The 18,195-nt window shown below is 39.8% G+C and overlaps 1 protein-coding gene across 2 annotated transcripts; it reads left to right on the top strand.

The window, feature by feature from the left end:
- Nucleotides 1-3,407: 3,407 nt before the first annotated feature.
- On the top strand, nucleotides 3,408-18,012 carry LOC115221108 (regulation of nuclear pre-mRNA domain-containing protein 1B). 2 transcript variants are annotated; one of them, XM_029791321.2, is made up of 8 exons: nucleotides 3,408-4,427; nucleotides 4,845-4,972; nucleotides 8,299-8,428; nucleotides 8,975-9,081; nucleotides 11,593-11,819; nucleotides 12,923-13,049; nucleotides 15,628-15,803; nucleotides 17,614-18,012. In XM_029791321.2, exons 1-8 carry the CDS (start codon nucleotides 4,405-4,407, stop codon nucleotides 17,746-17,748), a joined length of 1,053 nt encoding a protein of 350 aa, XP_029647181.1. In that variant the 5' UTR covers nucleotides 3,408-4,404; the 3' UTR covers nucleotides 17,749-18,012. The 2 variants fall into 2 exon arrangements, with proteins under 2 accessions (XP_029647181.1, XP_036366314.1); XM_036510421.1 differs by having other exon boundaries at nucleotides 3,409-4,440; nucleotides 4,858-4,972.
- Nucleotides 18,013-18,195: the final 183 nt, after the last annotated feature.

The raw sequence follows: 18,195 nt of genomic DNA, 5'->3' as shown, positions 1-18,195 counted from the left end.
TTGCTATTTGAAGCAGTTTGATTTGGGCTAAGCGACTTAGAGCTTTGTCTCTACTGAAACTTAGCTTGTTCAGGCTCAGATTATCGTAATCTGAGCCTGCACGAACTAAATTAAATAAACAGATGATGATGACGATTTCTTTATTGACCACAAAGGGTCTACATCAGGGGTAGACTGACAGTATTAAGGGCCCTCGGATATAACTGTTTACCAGGCCCCTTAGCATGGATATCAGTAGAGTCAACATGTAGAGTAGAGCTCCGGGCCCTCAGGCAATGTCCGATTGACCGACGGCCCAGTCAGCCCCTGGTCTTCATTAAGAAAAACATTATGGACGACACAGGACAAAATATTGTGTGTGTGTGCGCACGCGCGCATGTTACTGTCAGGGTTTTGCGTGTAAACAGGTGTAAAAAAAAAGGAAAAAGGTAATAACATTTTAACAACGAGTACTCCTCAATGAAGAGGAGACGTTCAAGAGCTGCTCAGGGACCAAAAATAAAGACATAAAACCATAACTTTCTTATGTCTGATTTACAAGCGTATACTCAGGGCAAGCCTGTTCACTCGCACCATTCTCGCCATTTTCATCCACCTTTCAACAAAACGGCTGGAAGGCAACACTTCACTCTCCACCTATTTCAAGTGAGAAAAATGAAAGTGTTTGTCGCCAGCCCTTTCAGTCTCGTCCACCATACAACCTCTTTCGCCGTGGCCACAAGGCATGTAAAAACTCCTTGCCCTTCCCGGTTAAAAGAAGGCGTCGGGGTGATCTCCACGATAGATTCCGTTAATAGTCGGATCCACCCACGCGTGACAGCAGATGTTCGACAAAAACCTATATGTCAGCAATGCTCGGACACTGAACGAATGCGTACAAGACGGTTTCGTCGCTCTGCGCTCATCTTGGACATGTTCGGCTGACGGCACTTACATGCTTGTAGGAAGTGCTGGAGTTGTAGTGTCACGTTATCAGTCACGACATGCTCAGTCCACCACGCAGCGAAGGTTGACAATAGAGAGCTTTCCTGGTCATCGAACGCGTCCCTTCCACAAGAAGAGAATGAGTATAAAGCCCGGTGGTCAGACAGCAGCAGATGACGGACGCGATGTAGGCATTAGCCACCTTTACTCGACCTTTCAAGGATAGCCACCCCTTGGTCCATTTCTGGGTGAGTGTAATTACCTTGCTTGTCACCTCGTTCTAGTTTTTGCCCATCTGGAAATCTAGACTGAATAAAGACCCAAATAATTTAACCTGTCCGTCCGCCCAGCGTCCAATAACGCAAGTGGACAGTATGGACTTGCTTCTCCAGGTGCCGAGTCGCAAGTCCACTGACTTTTCCTGACTAATTTTCGCTTCCAATACTACTTCTGAGAGCGGTGCCGATTATCTCAATGCGTTTGCTTTTCGACATCACCACGGTGACTTCGTCGGCATTTGCTGACACAGATCTCACACACGGTTTCGAGAGGTGACCGTTCACTCTAGACACTGAACAGATGTTGCTGTGCATTGCAGCGATCCATCCCCTGAATTCGGACCCGAAACCGGCTGCCTTGAGGATCACTGCCAGGTATAGGTGCACCAGCGTAGCTGGGGGAGGGGGGCAGGCCGCCCCGGGCACCACTTTTGGGTCTACAGTAGGTAATGTCTTTTTTGTGGGGTCCGGGGGCGGAAAACGGAAGAACCGCCCCGGGTGTCACACACTAGCTACGCTAGTGTACGGGTGGTTGGCTCTATCAAGACCTTTGGATTGATCCAAACTGATCAGGGCCCCACTCGTGCCAAGTTCTTTACCCACTGTCTCTATGAGGTACCGTAGTAGGTGGAGGTTGTCGTAGATGGATCTTTTTAGGATGGCTCATGTCTGCACCTCTCCTACGGGACCACTGACGACAAGCGAGTTCACCATACTACCTGTTTCGCTACATCCACCAGACAAAAATTGTCTGTACCTCTCGGCCAAAAGAGGGCGGCGGGACAATCTTCACTATGGATTCAGCTGATAGCCGGACACGTCCTACACGCGACAGCAGATGTTCAACATAAACCCACAGGTTAGCAATGCTTGGGCCCTGGACGAGGGCGTGCAGAACGGTTTCGTCGCTCTGCGCGCATCATGGGCAGGCCCGGCTGTAACGTTTATCCCGAACGGGTAGCGCCCCTTGGTAGCACTGCCAGGCAAGGGATTTCTGGAAGTTATCCATATAGGCCCAGGCCCAAAAGTTCTCCGAAACAGACCAATAAATTGATCCTCGTCGACGCCCAGAGTTTCCCCGAAAACATCGTCGCACTTTCTCTCCGCGAACCCGCTATTTAATAATAATAATCCTTTCTACTACAGGAGGCAGAAGGCCCGAAATTGGAGGAGAGGGAGATAGTCGATTACATTGATCCAGTATGTAACTGCTACTTAATCTATCGACCCCGAAAAGATGAAAAGCAAAGTCAACCTCGGCGGAATTTGAACTCAGAACGTAACGGCAGATGAAATACCTATTTCTTTACTACCTACAAGGGGCTAAACAGAGAGGAGACAAACAAGGACAGACAAACGGATTAAGTCGATTATATCGACCCTAGTGCGTAACTGGTACTTATTTAATCGACCCCGAAAGGATGAAAGGCAAAGTCGACCTCGGCGGAATTTGAACTCAGAACGTAACGGCAGACGAAATACGGCTAAGCATTTCGTCAGGCGTGCTAACGTTTCTGCCAGCTCGCCGCCTTATATAATAATAATAACAATAATGATAGTAGTAGTAGTAGTAGTAGTAGTAGTAGTGGAATGAGAAAAAGAAGTAAAATGGAGAAATTGATATATAGACATCAGTTTATTCATAAATAATTTAATTACCCATATCCATCAATGCAAACTAACGTATTTAGTTTTTCATTGAACATTGGTAAAAACCCTGAGAATTTTGGCTGCAACATCCCTTAAAGGATTATAGGTCCTTACCATAATTATATATATATATATATATATATATATATATAATATATATATATATATATATATATATATATATGAGTAGTATAGTTTGTATGAAGCATGGTCTGATCTAGATAAATATAGTTTTTTTTAAGCCCAAACCATGTGAGTTATAAGAAATAAAGCCAGTAAAAGGATTGTACTTTTACCTTGCATTTCAATATTTCAAAGTTTGGACCCTTTCTTCAGGAAATCTTCGAAGAAATGGTGTTGTAGCCTAACTTCGCTGTTCTTGTATTATTTTTTATCACTTGCATTGCTTTCACTTTTAAAAAAGTAAAAATCACAAGCATATACATGTAATTATATGTTGACCTTAATGAATAGGTATCCCACCTGTTTTATTTATTTATTTTTTTTAGAAACATTTCCATACCATGTCCGCCCAAAATCTATGGCTATATTTATTGAGTAAAGACAGGCAATGATGCTTGTCTATCTTTTTTTAGAGATTTGATATGTGAGAGATGTATGTGTATAGACATGTTTTCGAAGATTGCAGGGAAAGATTACCGAAATTGCTGACAATGTAGTTCGTGTAGGAGCGAGTGTGTGTGATGGCCTCCCAGTGGAGAGGGACGAATGTGATTCGATTTGCTGACATTTCTTCTGAGCGAAAATAGAAAGTAACAGATTCACGAAATCGTTGCAACTTTTTCCTCCTTCTTTCTTCTTGTGTCTCATTAAACAATTATTACAGCACCGAGGACTACTAATCACCAACAAGCCGAGCAAATACACATTCATCTTCCACACAAAGCAAAAGCAACAACAAAACCTTAACTTTATTATTTTCTTTAATTCCCAATTCTTACCACATTTTCATGTTTCGGGATTAAAGTCACGTCTCCTTCGTTCTTCGTTCTGGGAATTCTATGTCAATATTTGATCTCATCTTTGCTTTTGCCAGGAGTCAAAGCGAAACCCGAACCTTTGAAAAGACTCACAATAGTTCATTAGTCTTGTTGTTGCTGTTGTTCTTGATAAAGGTGGATGCAATGAGTTCCTATCTGTGCCTGGGTTAAATACACATCCTGACAACATCTGTCCCACGCACTTTTAGTTCCAATCTCACACACATCTCTCTCTCTCTCTCTGTTTCTGTTCGTCTCCAGTCTCTCACACTCTGCAACGTGTGTGTTTGTATAGAAGCATGTAGGTATAGTTTGGTAGCTGTACTTATATCAATAAAAATCATCCCCGCAGCAGTAAACATTACAGAGACTGTTGAAATTGCCACCTGAAAAAAAGAAGACGAACTCATTGGAAAAACGAAGCACAACATCCAAACAAATAACAGAACCCGAAGCAAGACTTGCTCCCTTCTATTCGAAACTTGGATCGTCTTCATTGTCAGTTTTAAAGAAAGGAAACCGAGAGGGAAAGAGAAGGAGAGAGAGAGAGCATGTCGTCTTTTTCGGACAGCAACTTCGTGAAGAAGTTGTCTGAATTAAACAATACTGCTGGACTTTTATATCAATAAAAATCATCCCCGCAGCAGTAGTAAAACATTAGCAGAAGGACTGTGAAATTGCCACCTGAAAAAAAGAAGACGAACTCATTGGAAAAACGAAGCACAACATCCAAACAAATAACAGAACCCGAAGCAAGACTTGCTCCCTTCTATTCGAAACTTGGATCGTCTTCATTGTCAGTTTTAAAGAAAGGAAACCGAGAGGGAAAGAGAAGGAGAAACGAAGCACAACATCCAAACAAAACAGAACCGAAGCAAGACTTGCCCCTTCTATTCGAAACTTGGATCGTCTTCATTGTCAGTTTTAAAGAAAGGAACGAGAGGGAAAGAGAAGGAGGAGAGAGAGAGCATGTCGTCTTTTCGGACAGCAACTTCGTGAAGAAGTTGTCTGAATTAAACAATACACAACAAAGTATTCAGACTTTATCTCTGTGGCTCATTCATCACCGCAAACACTCAAAGTCCATTGTCCAGGTTTGGTTCCGAGAACTTCAGAAAGGTAAGTTAATTATTGTTCTTGTTAATTAACCCACTCTAGGCCAGCAGAAGCCGTGACCATCCCGTCTTTTATTCAGATACAGTATATCAGCTATCATATTATCTTAAATCTAATTCTTCAGGGTTTTTTTTTATAAAAAAGGTGTGGTCAACGGTGAGCAAGATGAGGAAGACTTAGCTTTCATTTCCAGCTTGTTAATTGTTGTGGACTGAGCAGAACCTCACCAAATTATACCTTAAATCACTTCTAGGATATCATATAAAAACATGCCAATATTTCAGTGTTCGCCATCCGTCTGTTACTTCGTTTAAGCTCCCTAATTATCTGGTACCTGATACAAGTAGTAATTAGCCGTGGCCCCAGGATCAACAAAGTTACATGCTACATGTTGCTATTTACTAAAATTGTTTCTTTATGGGACTGTAACGATTCTTATGTATGGTTAGTAGTTGGCTTATTGGTAAAAAGTTTGGGTATGGTTGCATGTGGCATGTTGAGACGGCTGCGTCTGAAGAAAAGCCTGCGAAAGATTGATCTTACGTAGTCGTTTCAAGATGCTTTGAAATAAATTGGCTTAAGATCATTTACACTCATTATAAATTTCATTCAACCGTTACAAAGTGTTTCACACCTTCTACGAGTGGGAAATAATACAAATGTAAGTTAAATGGGAATCTATTACAGTTGTAGAAGACTGCGACTAAGTTGATATGAAGCATGTGTGAGGTTTACTATCGATAAGTTAGTTGCCAGTATTGTGGGTCACTCTTAGTAAGCAGAATTGTTGGAATCAAAATGTATTTTCTCTTCATAGTATCATTCTCTATTTTATAACGAGTTAACTGTTTACATGTAACTATAAGTTTACACACACATATATATTTTTTCACACGTACTTCAAATATCTGGCAGAGTAGGGTATGTGCTAGTTACCTGTACAGTTAGTCAGGTTGCACAGCAAGGTTTCATACCCAAAGACCGGTATAGCAGCATCATAGTATCTGTTACTAGGGTAAATGAAATGCCTTGCACAGAAGTAATTACAGAAGTACCAAACTACTGGATCAGGTCATGAAAACCACTAAAAGTGATGGCTCAATGACTTAGGTAGAAAGTTAACTGGATGAGATGCAGTTTAGTTTTGTACCAGAAAGAAGTACTACTGATGCACTCTTTATATTACAGCATATTTCAGGAGAAGTACTTAGCAAAAGGTAAATCACTGTACTTTGCCTTTGTCGGCCTAGTGAAAGCCTTTGATAGAGTGCCTCACTTCTTGATATGGTGTTTGCAGTGGAATCTAGGAGTAGATGAAAGGCTAGTGAGTTGTTCAAGTCTTATACAGGGTTGCTGTCAGTAAGATGAAAGGTAATGACTACAACAATGAATTTAGTGTGCAGATAGTTCATTGAGGTTTGGTTATCAGTCTCCTCCTATTTATTTTAGTCCTATAGGCCATACCAGAGGAATTTAAAACCAACTGCCCATAGGAACTCCCCAACATTGATGACCTTGTTCTTATAGCTGAAAGTATTGGAAGTAGAAAAGAAATTCCAGGTATGGAAGCAAAATCTGGAATCAAAGAGCCTTAGAGTTAGCATCGCAAAGACTAATGTTCTAGTTAGCAGGAAAACAAGCAGGACCCTAATCCCTTTGTGCAAATGGCTCTGTTCCATATGTTAAAGAAGTGTATGTAGAAATTCCATAAAACTATGGTCACATAAGAGGTGCAGGTGGAATCACTGGAAGGTTAACAGAAAAAGTAGACTTTGTCTGTAGCTGATGCAGAGGTGCAATAAACACTAAGAGTATACAGAAAATAGATTTTCTAGAATGTCCAGGGGACTCCTTAGCGGTAGTAGATAGTTTCTCATACCTACGATACATCCATCTTTGAGGGGTTAATATTAGTAATTAATTCAGTCTGATTATGCTGTTAAAAGAAATTATATTAAGTTAAAGATATCAAACTATACCATTTGACATTTTAAAATACAGTAAAATTCAATAGAAATTACATATATGACATTTCAGACATTATTTATGGGATGACCTGATATCATCATTTAACGTTTGCTTTCCATGCTGGCATGGGTTGGACAGTTTGACTGGTGGGCTGGCAAGCCAAAAGGCTGTACCACGCTCCAATCTGATCTGGCAAAGTTTCTACAGCTGGATGCCCTTCCTAACGCCAACCACTCCAAGAGTGTAGTGGGTGCTTTTTACGTACCACCAGCACAACGGTCAGTCAGGTGGTACTGGCAACGACCACACTCAAATGGTGCTTTTTACATGCCACTGGCACGGGAGCCAGTCAGGTGGCACTGGCAATGACCACGCGTGAATGGTGCTTTTAACGTGCCACTGGTATGGGTGCCAATCAGGTGCTACTGTCATCGGCCATGACAGCAATTTCACTTGCCTCAACAGGTCTTCGCAAGCATAGTTTATTGCCCAATGATTGAAGGGTACTCTTAAATGGGCTGGTTATACAGCACTGGCATAGGCCACGGTTATGGTCTCACTTGGCTTGTTGGGTTTTCTCAATCACAGCACATCTCCAAAGGTCTCAGTCACTTGCCATTGCCTTTGTGAGGCCCAATGTTTGAAGGTCGTGTTTCACCACCTCATCCCAGGTCTTCCTGGCTTACCAGCTTCATTCCTTGCTAGCTTACGCATGTCCTCAGCAGTCATGGCCCATGTTACACTGCCATGTAGCATGGCTGTTCGCACACATGCATCATACAATCTACCTTTTACTCTGAGTGAGAGGCCTTTTGTCACCAGCAGAGGTAGGGGCTCTCTGTACTTTTCCAAGGCTACCCTTATTCTAGCAGCTACACTTTCAGAGCATCCACCCCCGCCACTGACTTGGTCACCTAGGTAACAGAAGCTATCAACTACTTGTAGTTTTTCTCCATTAAATATAATATTTATCAATAATTTTGATCAGGAACCTATTAAACAATGGTTCTCAACTGTTTTTTTTACCTTTGGACGCCTTTGATAACAATTTTATTCTTGTGGGCCCCCATAGTCATTCAATGTTTAAAAACTATAGATACTTTCAAAATTTCTATTTCGCTTTTCATACATAAACTTGTGTAAGCTGAACTTTGTAAAGCATTAGAAAAAGAAACCTAACTGTTTCTTGCAATAAATTTATCCTAACTAACATTTTTACATGGACCCTTAGTATACTACTGTGGATCCCTGACTTACTATTCTGCTTGTGTGGACCCCACTAAAAACCTTATATCAATCCCAGTTGAGAACCACTGCTGTTAAATAAAATCTGAACCCCTTATTTAACTGTAATTTTCCAGTGAAACCAAACAAGAAGCTTCACTTCATTTATCTTGCTAATGACGTCATCCAGAACAGCAAGAAGAAAGGTCCAGAATTTTCCAAAGACTTTGGCACCATTCTGCCTAATGCTTACAAACACACAGCAAAGTAAGTATTTCTTTAGATTATCATATTAAGAATGTCATTTTTGTTGTTGATTATGCCCACCCCTCTTACTAAGTCCCTATAAAAGAATCTTCTTATAACCAGCCCTTGTTTTATTCAGATCTGGTCTGTATATGATTACATTTTCCAGTATATTATATCTGTATAAAAGGTAGCTTTGGCTGGCAGAATTGTGAGCATACCAGGCAAAATGCTTAGAAGCATTTACATTCTGTGTTCAAATTCTGCTGAGATTGACTTTGCTTTTCATCCTTTCAAGGTTGATAAAATGAGTACCAGTTGAGCACAGGCATTGATGCAATCAACTTATTCCCTCCCCTGAACAGCAAGGAAAACGGATGTTAAACTATGATGTTGATGATTTTGTTTTCCAAATACAACTTTGCCTTTTCTCCACCTTCCTCAGCAGGTAGGATTAAGTGTTCAATGACATAATGTACCTGTAATACACTAAGGGTTAACTATTTGATTTATTTGTCCTTGTGTCTCCTAAATAAAGAAGTCGATGTTGTTGTTGTTCTTCCACAGAGATGCTGATGACAAAATTAAACAGACATTGGAAAGAATCCTGAATATTTGGGGAGAGAGAGGAGTCTATGACAAAGACTTTATCAAAGTGATGAGGCACAGCCTCAGTAAGTATTATTTCTTTATATTCTATATCGGCACAAACATGGATATGTGCTTAAGAAGTTTGTTTCACAAGCGCATGATTTTTGAGTTCAGTCCCACTGTATGGCACCTTAAGCAAGTGTCTTCTATTAGAGACTTGGGCTGACAAAAGTCTTGTGATTGAATCTGGAATTTGATAAATGGAAATTGAAAGAAGCTCAAGAGTCATCAATCTTGCCAAGTGCAATAGTTGGCATAAACTGTAACATTTGGATCAGTTATATGCCATCACCAGAAAGATACTGCTCAGCAATGTATAAAAATGTAACTGTTCTATTTATTTTGGAGTGTAATTTTTTTTTAATTCACGAACTACTAGCTGATTTTATATATATATATATATCAGCACCTTTGTCAATTGCTACAAAGGTAAAGGTGATGTCTTAGATAGAAATAATTACGGAGGTATCAATTTGTTGTATCAGGTGAGTGAGAGAGAGTCATAGCCCAACTAATTAGGAGAGAGTTAGTCAAGATGAGATGCAGTTAGGTTTTGTTCCAGGTAGAAGCACCACCGATGCTATATTTCTGGTAAGGCAGCTGCAGGAGAAATACATAACCAAAGATAAACCTCTGTACTTGGCTTTTATTGATTTGGAGAAAGCTTTTGACAGGGTCCCCTGATCCCTTGTCTGGTGGTCAGTGCGGAAGCTAGAGATAGGCAAGTGGTTGGTGAGAGCTGTACAAGCCTTGTACAGGAATGCTACCAGTAAGGTGAGGTTTGGCAATGAGTACAGCGAAGAATTCAGGGTCCTCAGCCCCCTCTTGTTCATCATAGTCCTCCAGGCAATAAAAGTGGATTTCAAGGAAGGATGCCCCTTGGAGCTCCACTATTCTGATGACCTTGCTCTTATAGCTGAGTCACTACCAGAACTAGAGAAGAAGTTCCAGGCATGGAAGCAAGGTATAGAATCGAAGGGCCTTAGAGTTAACCTAGCAAAAACCAAAGTCTTAGTAAGTAGGAAGGCAGACAAATCACAAACCTCTTCAGGTAAATGGCCCTGTTCGATCTGTAGAAATGGCATAGGTAGAAACTCCATAAGATGCACCCGGTGTAAGCTTTGGACACATAAAAGGTGCAGCAATATCAGAGGAAGGCTAACAAGGAAAATAGCTTTTGTATGTGGAAGATGTACTGGTACAATAAACACTGAAAATGCACAGAAAATAGACTCCATCAACTGCAAGCTAGATGTAGTAGATAGCTTCCATTATCTAGGTGACCAAGTTAGTAGCAGGGGTTGATGCTCTGAGAGTGTAGCTGTGAGAATAAGATTAGGCTGGGCAAAGTTCAGAGAGCTCCTACCTCTGCTGGCAACAAAGGGCCCCTCCCTCACAATGAAAGGCAGTTTGTATGATGCCTGTATGCAAACAGTTATACTACATGGCAGTGAAACATTGGTTGTGATTGCCAAGGACATGTGTAGGTTTGAAAGAAATGAAGCCAGTATGTTTCACTGGATGTTTGACAGAGTGTAAGCATCTTGAGAGGGAAATTAGGCATAAGAAGCATCAGATGTAGTGTGCAAGAGAGACGATTGCACTGGTATGATCATGTGATGCATATGGACAAGGACATCTGTATAAAGAGGTGCCGCTCTCTAAATGTGGAGGGAACCTGTGGTAGAGGTGAACCCAGGAAGACATGGGACGAGGTGGTGGAGCATGATCTTTGAACTTGAGCCTCACAGAGCTAATGACTAGCAACTGAGACCTTTGGTGATATGCTGTGCTTGAGAAGACCTGTTAAGCCATGTGAAATCATAGTTGTGACTAATGCTGGTGTCACGTAACTGGGACCCATGCTGGTGGCGCATAAAGAGCACCTTTCAAGCATTGGGCCTCATGGAGGCAAAGTGGCTGAGTTCCTTTTGAGTGTTGGGCCTCATGGTGACAAGTTCCCTTTGTGCGGAGGCCAAGTAGCTGAGTTGCTTTCAAGCATTGGGCCTCACAGAGGTAAGTTCCCTTTCAAGCGTTGGGCCTCATGGTGGCAGAGTGGCTGAGTTCCTTTCGTTGGAGGCAATGACTGAGACTGTTGGCATTATGTTGTGCTTGAGAAGACCCATCAAGCCAAGCAAAATTGCAGTCATGGCAGATACCAGTGTCGCACAAATGGCACCCATGCTGGTTGCAGGTAAGAGCACCCATTACATTCTCGGAAACATGCCAAATCAAACTGGAGTCTGGTGCTGGGTAAAGTTTTATCAAAACTGATTCACAGAAAACCGAAAAATCCTAAATTTCACACCTAAGCTATTAGTGTAGTTCTGGATGAACATATACTAATATGTATATATATATATATATATATAACACGTCAGTGTATATTGTTGAGTGATATCTATGTCAGCATGTAGATTACATGAGTGAGGGAGATCTGTCAACATAAACTTGTGTGTAGGACCATTAACTTGGTTGAAGTTGAATCCCTTTAAATGTCAAATGCATTAAACCTGTTTATACCTTCCCTGCAGACTCTCCTTGGTCAGAGACAACAGATCTGTCATCCACTTCATCATTATCTAACCACAACATCAACAGTAACAACAACAACAGCACCAACTCCACTACTACCACAACCAGCAGCACCACCACCACCACCAATAAATCACCAACAGTGAAGAAGAAGAAACACCAAGAACACCAACTGACCCTTAAACAAGAAATTGATGCCATGGATGAAATTGGAGAACCCCCAACGGTAGGCTTTCTAAATGTTCTTTACCTTCAATTTCTCCTTTTAATTTCTTACCCCTTCCTTCTAATTGCTATCTTTATGTGAGGAAAAGCTAGCCTCTATTGTTGTCATTAGAATAAGTTTAGGGAGCTGCTACTACACTGTCTCTCTCTAATAAAACAAGAATATTGGAGTAAGAATGTCTTTGATTTTGTTAGATGTTGCCAAAGTGCTGTCCTGTACCAACAAAGAAATGATTTTGAAGGAGATTTGACTCCTATTACCAGCATGTCCATCGACTGCATAGAAGACATCTCATTGGCTTGTAATTATGTGTGTTTTCAATGTACATATTACTTTTGAGATGCCAAATGTTTTAAATATCAATGTTATGTTGGTGTTTTGCAGGCCTGTATGTAGTAACTTAACAGCCATGCTAATATATCGTCATTGTTCCACTCACACATATTGGGCAAGTGTCGTTGGTCAACCATAGCCTTCTGACTCAAAGTTCAAAGATGGACACATCAGAGGAAGTGATTGTTTCTGTGTGAGCATAAGCTAATCCCATGCTTGGTTCTTGGATGCCTCTGGCAGCGTCCATCCAGTTGTCACCCAGTTTAACACCACACTATCTGGTCCTTGGGTACCTTTAGTGGAGTCTACCCTTATGTCACCCACTCCTACCTGGTTCTTGGATGCCTTTAGTGGAGTCTACTCTGTTGTCATCCAGTTTAACACCACCATTTGATCTTTGGGTACCTTTTAGCTGTTCACCCTGTTGAATTGGTTCTTGGCTGACTCTAACAGAGTATACCATGTCACAGTTTAATATCACTACCTGGTTCTTGGGTATCTTTAGTAAGACCACTTTGAAACCAACATCTGTTCCTTGAGTACCTCTAACAGAATCCACCTTGTTCCAAACATTCAGGTGAGATGCCCAGTCTGGGGATATACCTTTCTCTCATCAGTCCTGAAGTGTTATTACTAACATGACCCTCCATCCTCTGAATAAAATATTTAAAAAGCAAAACAGATGAATAAATAAAATTAAAATAATGTCTGTTACTGATATTTGATTTTGTAATTTATTTGATGATTCATTTACCATTTTTTACTTTCAGACTGAAGATCTTGTGAAAAACCTGTATAATCTAGAAAATTCTCCTTCGAGTGATGCTGCTGTCAGAGAAAGAATTGCAGCTCTTCCACAAGAAGTTGCTGACCATACATGTTTAGAGAAGTTAAAAGGTTTGGAACTTTCTTCTATTGTTTAAACCCAGGTTAGCTCTGACTGAGTAGGCCTAGGGTTAAAGACATCCCAGCTGTAACTACCTTATCTTTTGTGTGTGTGTGTGTGTGTATTACTGGTGCTATATAAAAAGCACCATTCAAGTGTGACTGATGCCAGTGCCGCCTGACTGGTTCTCATGCAGGTGGCACGTAAAAAGCACCCACTACACTCTCGGAGTGGTTGGCATTAGGAAGGGAATCCAGCTGTAGAAACCTTGCCAAATCAGATTGGAGCCTGGTGCAGCCATCTGGTTTGCCAGTCCTCAGTCAAAATCGTCCAACCCATGCTAGCATGGAAAGCGGACGTTAAATGATGATGATGATGATGTATAGGCTTATGTTATGTAGCTAATGTATCATTCCTTTTTATTATATGGTAGAGTGTAATTTGAGGGATATCTGGCTGTTATTTCTAGCTGGTGGAGTAACCATGTAATGGCTCTTTTGTTGGCTTATTTTTTTGCTTAACTTTCCTCCCACAAGTCATCATCTAACACCTGTTCCTCTAGCAATCTTCTAACTGCAAAACTACTCACTCAGGTGTTGTTAATGATACCACCTATCCCCCCACCTCCATTTCACATTGTATCCTTACTACTACCCCTTATTACTTTCTCCTCCTTCCTCACCCATTCCTATTTCCTTTTCCTTCAGTTCCTCTCCTGCAAACTGATATTCATGCCCTTCAGACTGATGTTTCATTTTATTTGCAAGGTAAAATGGAAACAGGATGGAACAAAATTTGGTCCTTGTAGCTTTTTAACCCTGAGTCAATCTGATTGAGCAAGTGATCCAGCCTTGGATCACTTGCAAGGTTTTTTTTTTTCAAGGAAAGTGTCTAGGACTACATTGTCCTATCTCTTTTGTTATTTAAGATGGCTTGAGGTGACGTGATTGATACTTAGCTGCCATTTCTAGCAGAACATATGATCAGTTGAAGTTTATTAAACAGAAGTGGTCTATGTTGGTCTCTATTAACCCTTTCGTTACTATATTTCTGATCAAAATACACCCCTCATGAGTTTCAATTAAATTCTAAAATAATCATGAATGTAGGCTTGTTTCATTAAATAACTGTAACTTTTTTTACTTATCAACATATTAATGTGATATTTGGAACATAATTAAAGAAAGGGTTCTTAATCAATTCTATTGCATAACTTTTATCTCAAAGTGACTTTAATTACAGGTAAATCCAGGTAAATTGAGCAAAAGGTAAAAATATAAAAATTTTGTTTAAACATCACCATAGAAAATGAATCATCAGCTAATATTCAAATGGGTATGCAACAAAATTTTGATAAAGAAGAATTGTGCACATCACTATATCATCAGTTGAATTTAATGCACAACAGGTGTACCATAAAGGTGGAATAAAGTGAAATACTGGAATCCACCGCAAGTTTGACCGAACTAAAGAAATCGGTCAAAAAATAATATACGGCCCTGGTTATGGTATGGAAGTGATAAATTCCAGACCACATCGTTCCCTAGGCCATGCTGACTAACATTATTTTCCCTGTATAAAAACTAAATCCACGCAGTACCCAGTATTTGCTTCACAAATTTTCCGAAATTTGAACCCCCATTTTGTGTTAGTTTACATTCTGCGTAAGTTTGTTTCCACATTGATCGCTTCAAACAATAACTTCCAGACCACATCATACCCTAAGCCATGCTGACTAACATTAGTCTCCCTGTATAAAAACTAAATCCACAACAGTACCCAGTATTTGCTTCACAAATTTTCCAATTCGGAATCAATATTTGATAACATGAAACTCCTATCCATTTTCAAAGTTGAAGAAAAATCGATGCCGAAAAAAATGTGGAAAAAAATCTCCCAAAATTCAGGGAATTAAAATTACACGTTGATCGTTGTACAAAACTGTAGATGAACTGTTTACGAAATATAATCACGTGTTTTCACAAATGTACTAAAGAGATTTGCTCTGATATTCTCATTTAAATATGAATAGGTTTATGAATTGGGCGGTTTGGTCACATTAACCAAAATTTTTTTAGGGCGGTTTAGTAACGAAAGGGTTAATGGTTATGTTGCATTTATGAGATTCTGCTATGCACTTAAATTAAGCTTTTTTTCTATACACTCTAGAATGTAATATGTGTTCTATGCATCCCAGATATGTGTCAGCTGTTCTCAAGAGTGTATATGATTGTATATGAGGTTTATATTTTCTCTGTCTCAAATCAACAGTATATTCATGTGTGTATATAATAGTACTTTATCACCTGAGGTCAACAAAGGCTATTCTGATTTGCATCTAAAACATCTGTACTTTACTGTCTCAGGTCAATAAGATTAATATATGTTTGTGTGTGTTTGTCATATCAGTACCGACCCAGAGCAATACTCTAAAGGGGCTTGCTAGTGTGCCTTTTGTAGAGAGTGAGCAACTATACAAAACCTTACTATTTTCTGGGCCTTGGTTTTCCTAAGGATATCGAGCCAGGGGAAAAGTAACTGAAATCAAATCATGTCTATTTCTTGAACAATGGAATCCTTTGTTTGCAGATAAAGATGATGCACAGAAGTTGTCTGAGACAGTAGACGAAGCTTATAGTTTGTTGACTGAGTACAACCAAAGACTGAGCCAAGAACTCATAGACAGGAAAGAAAATGCTCGTATGGTGCGGACCTACCTGAATCTTCAACGAGATCATCTACAAATTGCAGAGGCCAGACTCATTGTAAGTTTATTTTTGTTTTCTTTTTAGCTTTTACATTAGTGATTCCCAAAGTGGGATGGTACTGTTCCTCTGATGGTGGTGGTGGGGTCATTGAAGAAAAGTCGGGTGGTAATGGGGTGGCCAAAAGAGGCAATGGATGTAAAAAACAAAATATTGGATTAATTAGACTAAAGTTTTATTTGTGAAATACCTTTGTTTTGAATTTGCTGCAGAAAATGGTCTATGTCTGTGGTGGTGAGGGGGTGCACTAGGAATGTGGTCTGAGTGCCATGGGGGTGGCAGCCTGAAAAAGTTTGGGAACTACTGTTTTATCTGAACAATTTTGTATTTTAGATTTGGTATTTTTTTGTTTTTAATGTTTTCTGCTCTCTGTGGATAAAATATCTGACCACAATTAGAGACTGAATAGGTTTAAATGTTTTAATTGTACTCTGAATAAAGGAGGTTAATATGTTGAATAATTATAATCTTGTTAAGAAAAACACATATCTGTTTCTTTATTACCCACAAGGGGCTAAACATAGAGGGGACAAACAAGGACAGACAAAGGGATTAAGTCGATTACATCGACCCCAGTGTGTAACTGGTACTTAATTTATCGACCCCGAAAGGATGAAAGGCAAAGTCAACCTCGGCGGAATTTGAACTCAGAATGTAACAGCAAACGAATTACGGCTACGCATTTTGCCCGGTGTGCTAACGTTTCTGCCAGCTCGCCGCCTTTTGTTAAGAAAAACACATATAAGGCATGTAAACAATTGACACAAATAAGACAAAGATGATTGGTGATTGATCTGATTGGAAATTAGTGTGGCTATGTGGTTAAGAAGTTTGCTTCCCAACCACATGGTTTTGGGTTCAGTCCCAGTGCATGGCAACTTGGGCAAGTGTCTCCTACAATAGCTCCAGATTGGCCAAAGCCTTGTTGTAAATGGTTTTGGTTGCTGGAAACTGAAAGCTGTCAAGTATGTGAATGTGTTTGTGTAGCCTTGTCTTGATATCACATGTTTGTTACAACTGTCAGTAATTTGCAAGTGGGGGTCCTTTGTTTCCAATCTTGAAAAATCTTGAAAATGATTGAAAAATATTACCTTGCTTGGGAAAAAGGTGAGGATTGGCGTCAGGAAGGGCATTTGAGCAACGAAAATCTGCCTTGATGAATACCTTTTGATATGCAAGCATGGAAGAGTGGAATCAGGGGAGGTAATCTAGTATACTTTGATCCATTCATCCTTTAGTATTCCTGTTACTCTGTTAAATGTAATGATTATTTATTCACATTGTTTTTAATTAATTATGCATCATTTTGTATCTTTGAAATTTTCATAATGTGGTTACGTATTTTTAGATTGACATTGAAGGACAGGCACAACAAGCTGGATATGGCTGGTTTCAACATAGAACAACTAGAATATTTTGGCTGGATATAGCTGGTTTAAATGCTTAAAGGGTTAAGCACACTTACCTTTAAATATATTAATAGTTTAAAACAAAAAGGCGGCGTGCTGGCAGAAACATTAGCACGCCGGGCGAAATGCGTAGCCATATTTCGTTTGCCGTCTGAGTTCAAATTCAGCTGAGGTCAACCTTGCCTTTCATCCTTTCGGGGTCGGTAAATAAAGTACCAGTCACGCACTGGGGTCAATGTAATTGACTTAATCCCTTTGTCCCCTCTATATTTAGCTCCTTGTGGGCAATAAAGAAATATATATTAATAGTTTAAAGCAAAAACCATTGTTTTTTTTTTCTATGCATGTATCTTGTTACATTTAGTTTATATTTTGAAGTATTAACATTTTATTTATTGTAGGAATACAAACGAAAGTTGACCAAAGTGACGACAGTCCGCGAAGAGTTACAGTCACACATCCAAAATTTACCTGACTTAACATTATTACAAGATGTTACCCCATTACCATCAGCAGGAGACCTCTTTTCCATTTGACCAGCCTCAACATTAATGAACCCTTTTTTTTTTGTTTTTGTTATCCCTCCAAACCCCATTTTAGAATAAATTAGTTACAATGCTAACAGGAAACAATGAAGAAAAAAAACAATAACAATCCATATAAAAACAAAATCCAACTGACATCAAATTTGTTTTCCTTCCATCAAAGTTTGTATATTGAACCATGGCAAACACAGTTGTGTTGGGCAACTGTTGAAGATGTAAATTTTTTTTCTTTCAATATATTATTCTTATATACTAGTTTTTGTTTTTCTTTATTAATGCCTTGTGGTGTTACTTATATTTCTTTTTACATTTCATTGAGTGTGATCGTTACCAACGTCACTTCACTAGCATCTGTGCCGGTGGCACGTGTAAAAAGATTCGAGCGAGGTCATTGCCAGTACCGCCTGACTGGCCCCCGTGCCGGTGGCACGTGAAAAG

This window comes from Octopus sinensis, linkage group LG17 (assembly GCF_006345805.1).
Source record: "Octopus sinensis linkage group LG17, ASM634580v1, whole genome shotgun sequence".
Classification (NCBI taxonomy): domain Eukaryota; kingdom Metazoa; phylum Mollusca; class Cephalopoda; order Octopoda; family Octopodidae; genus Octopus; species Octopus sinensis.
This window is presented reverse-complemented; position numbering and strand designations above follow the sequence as displayed.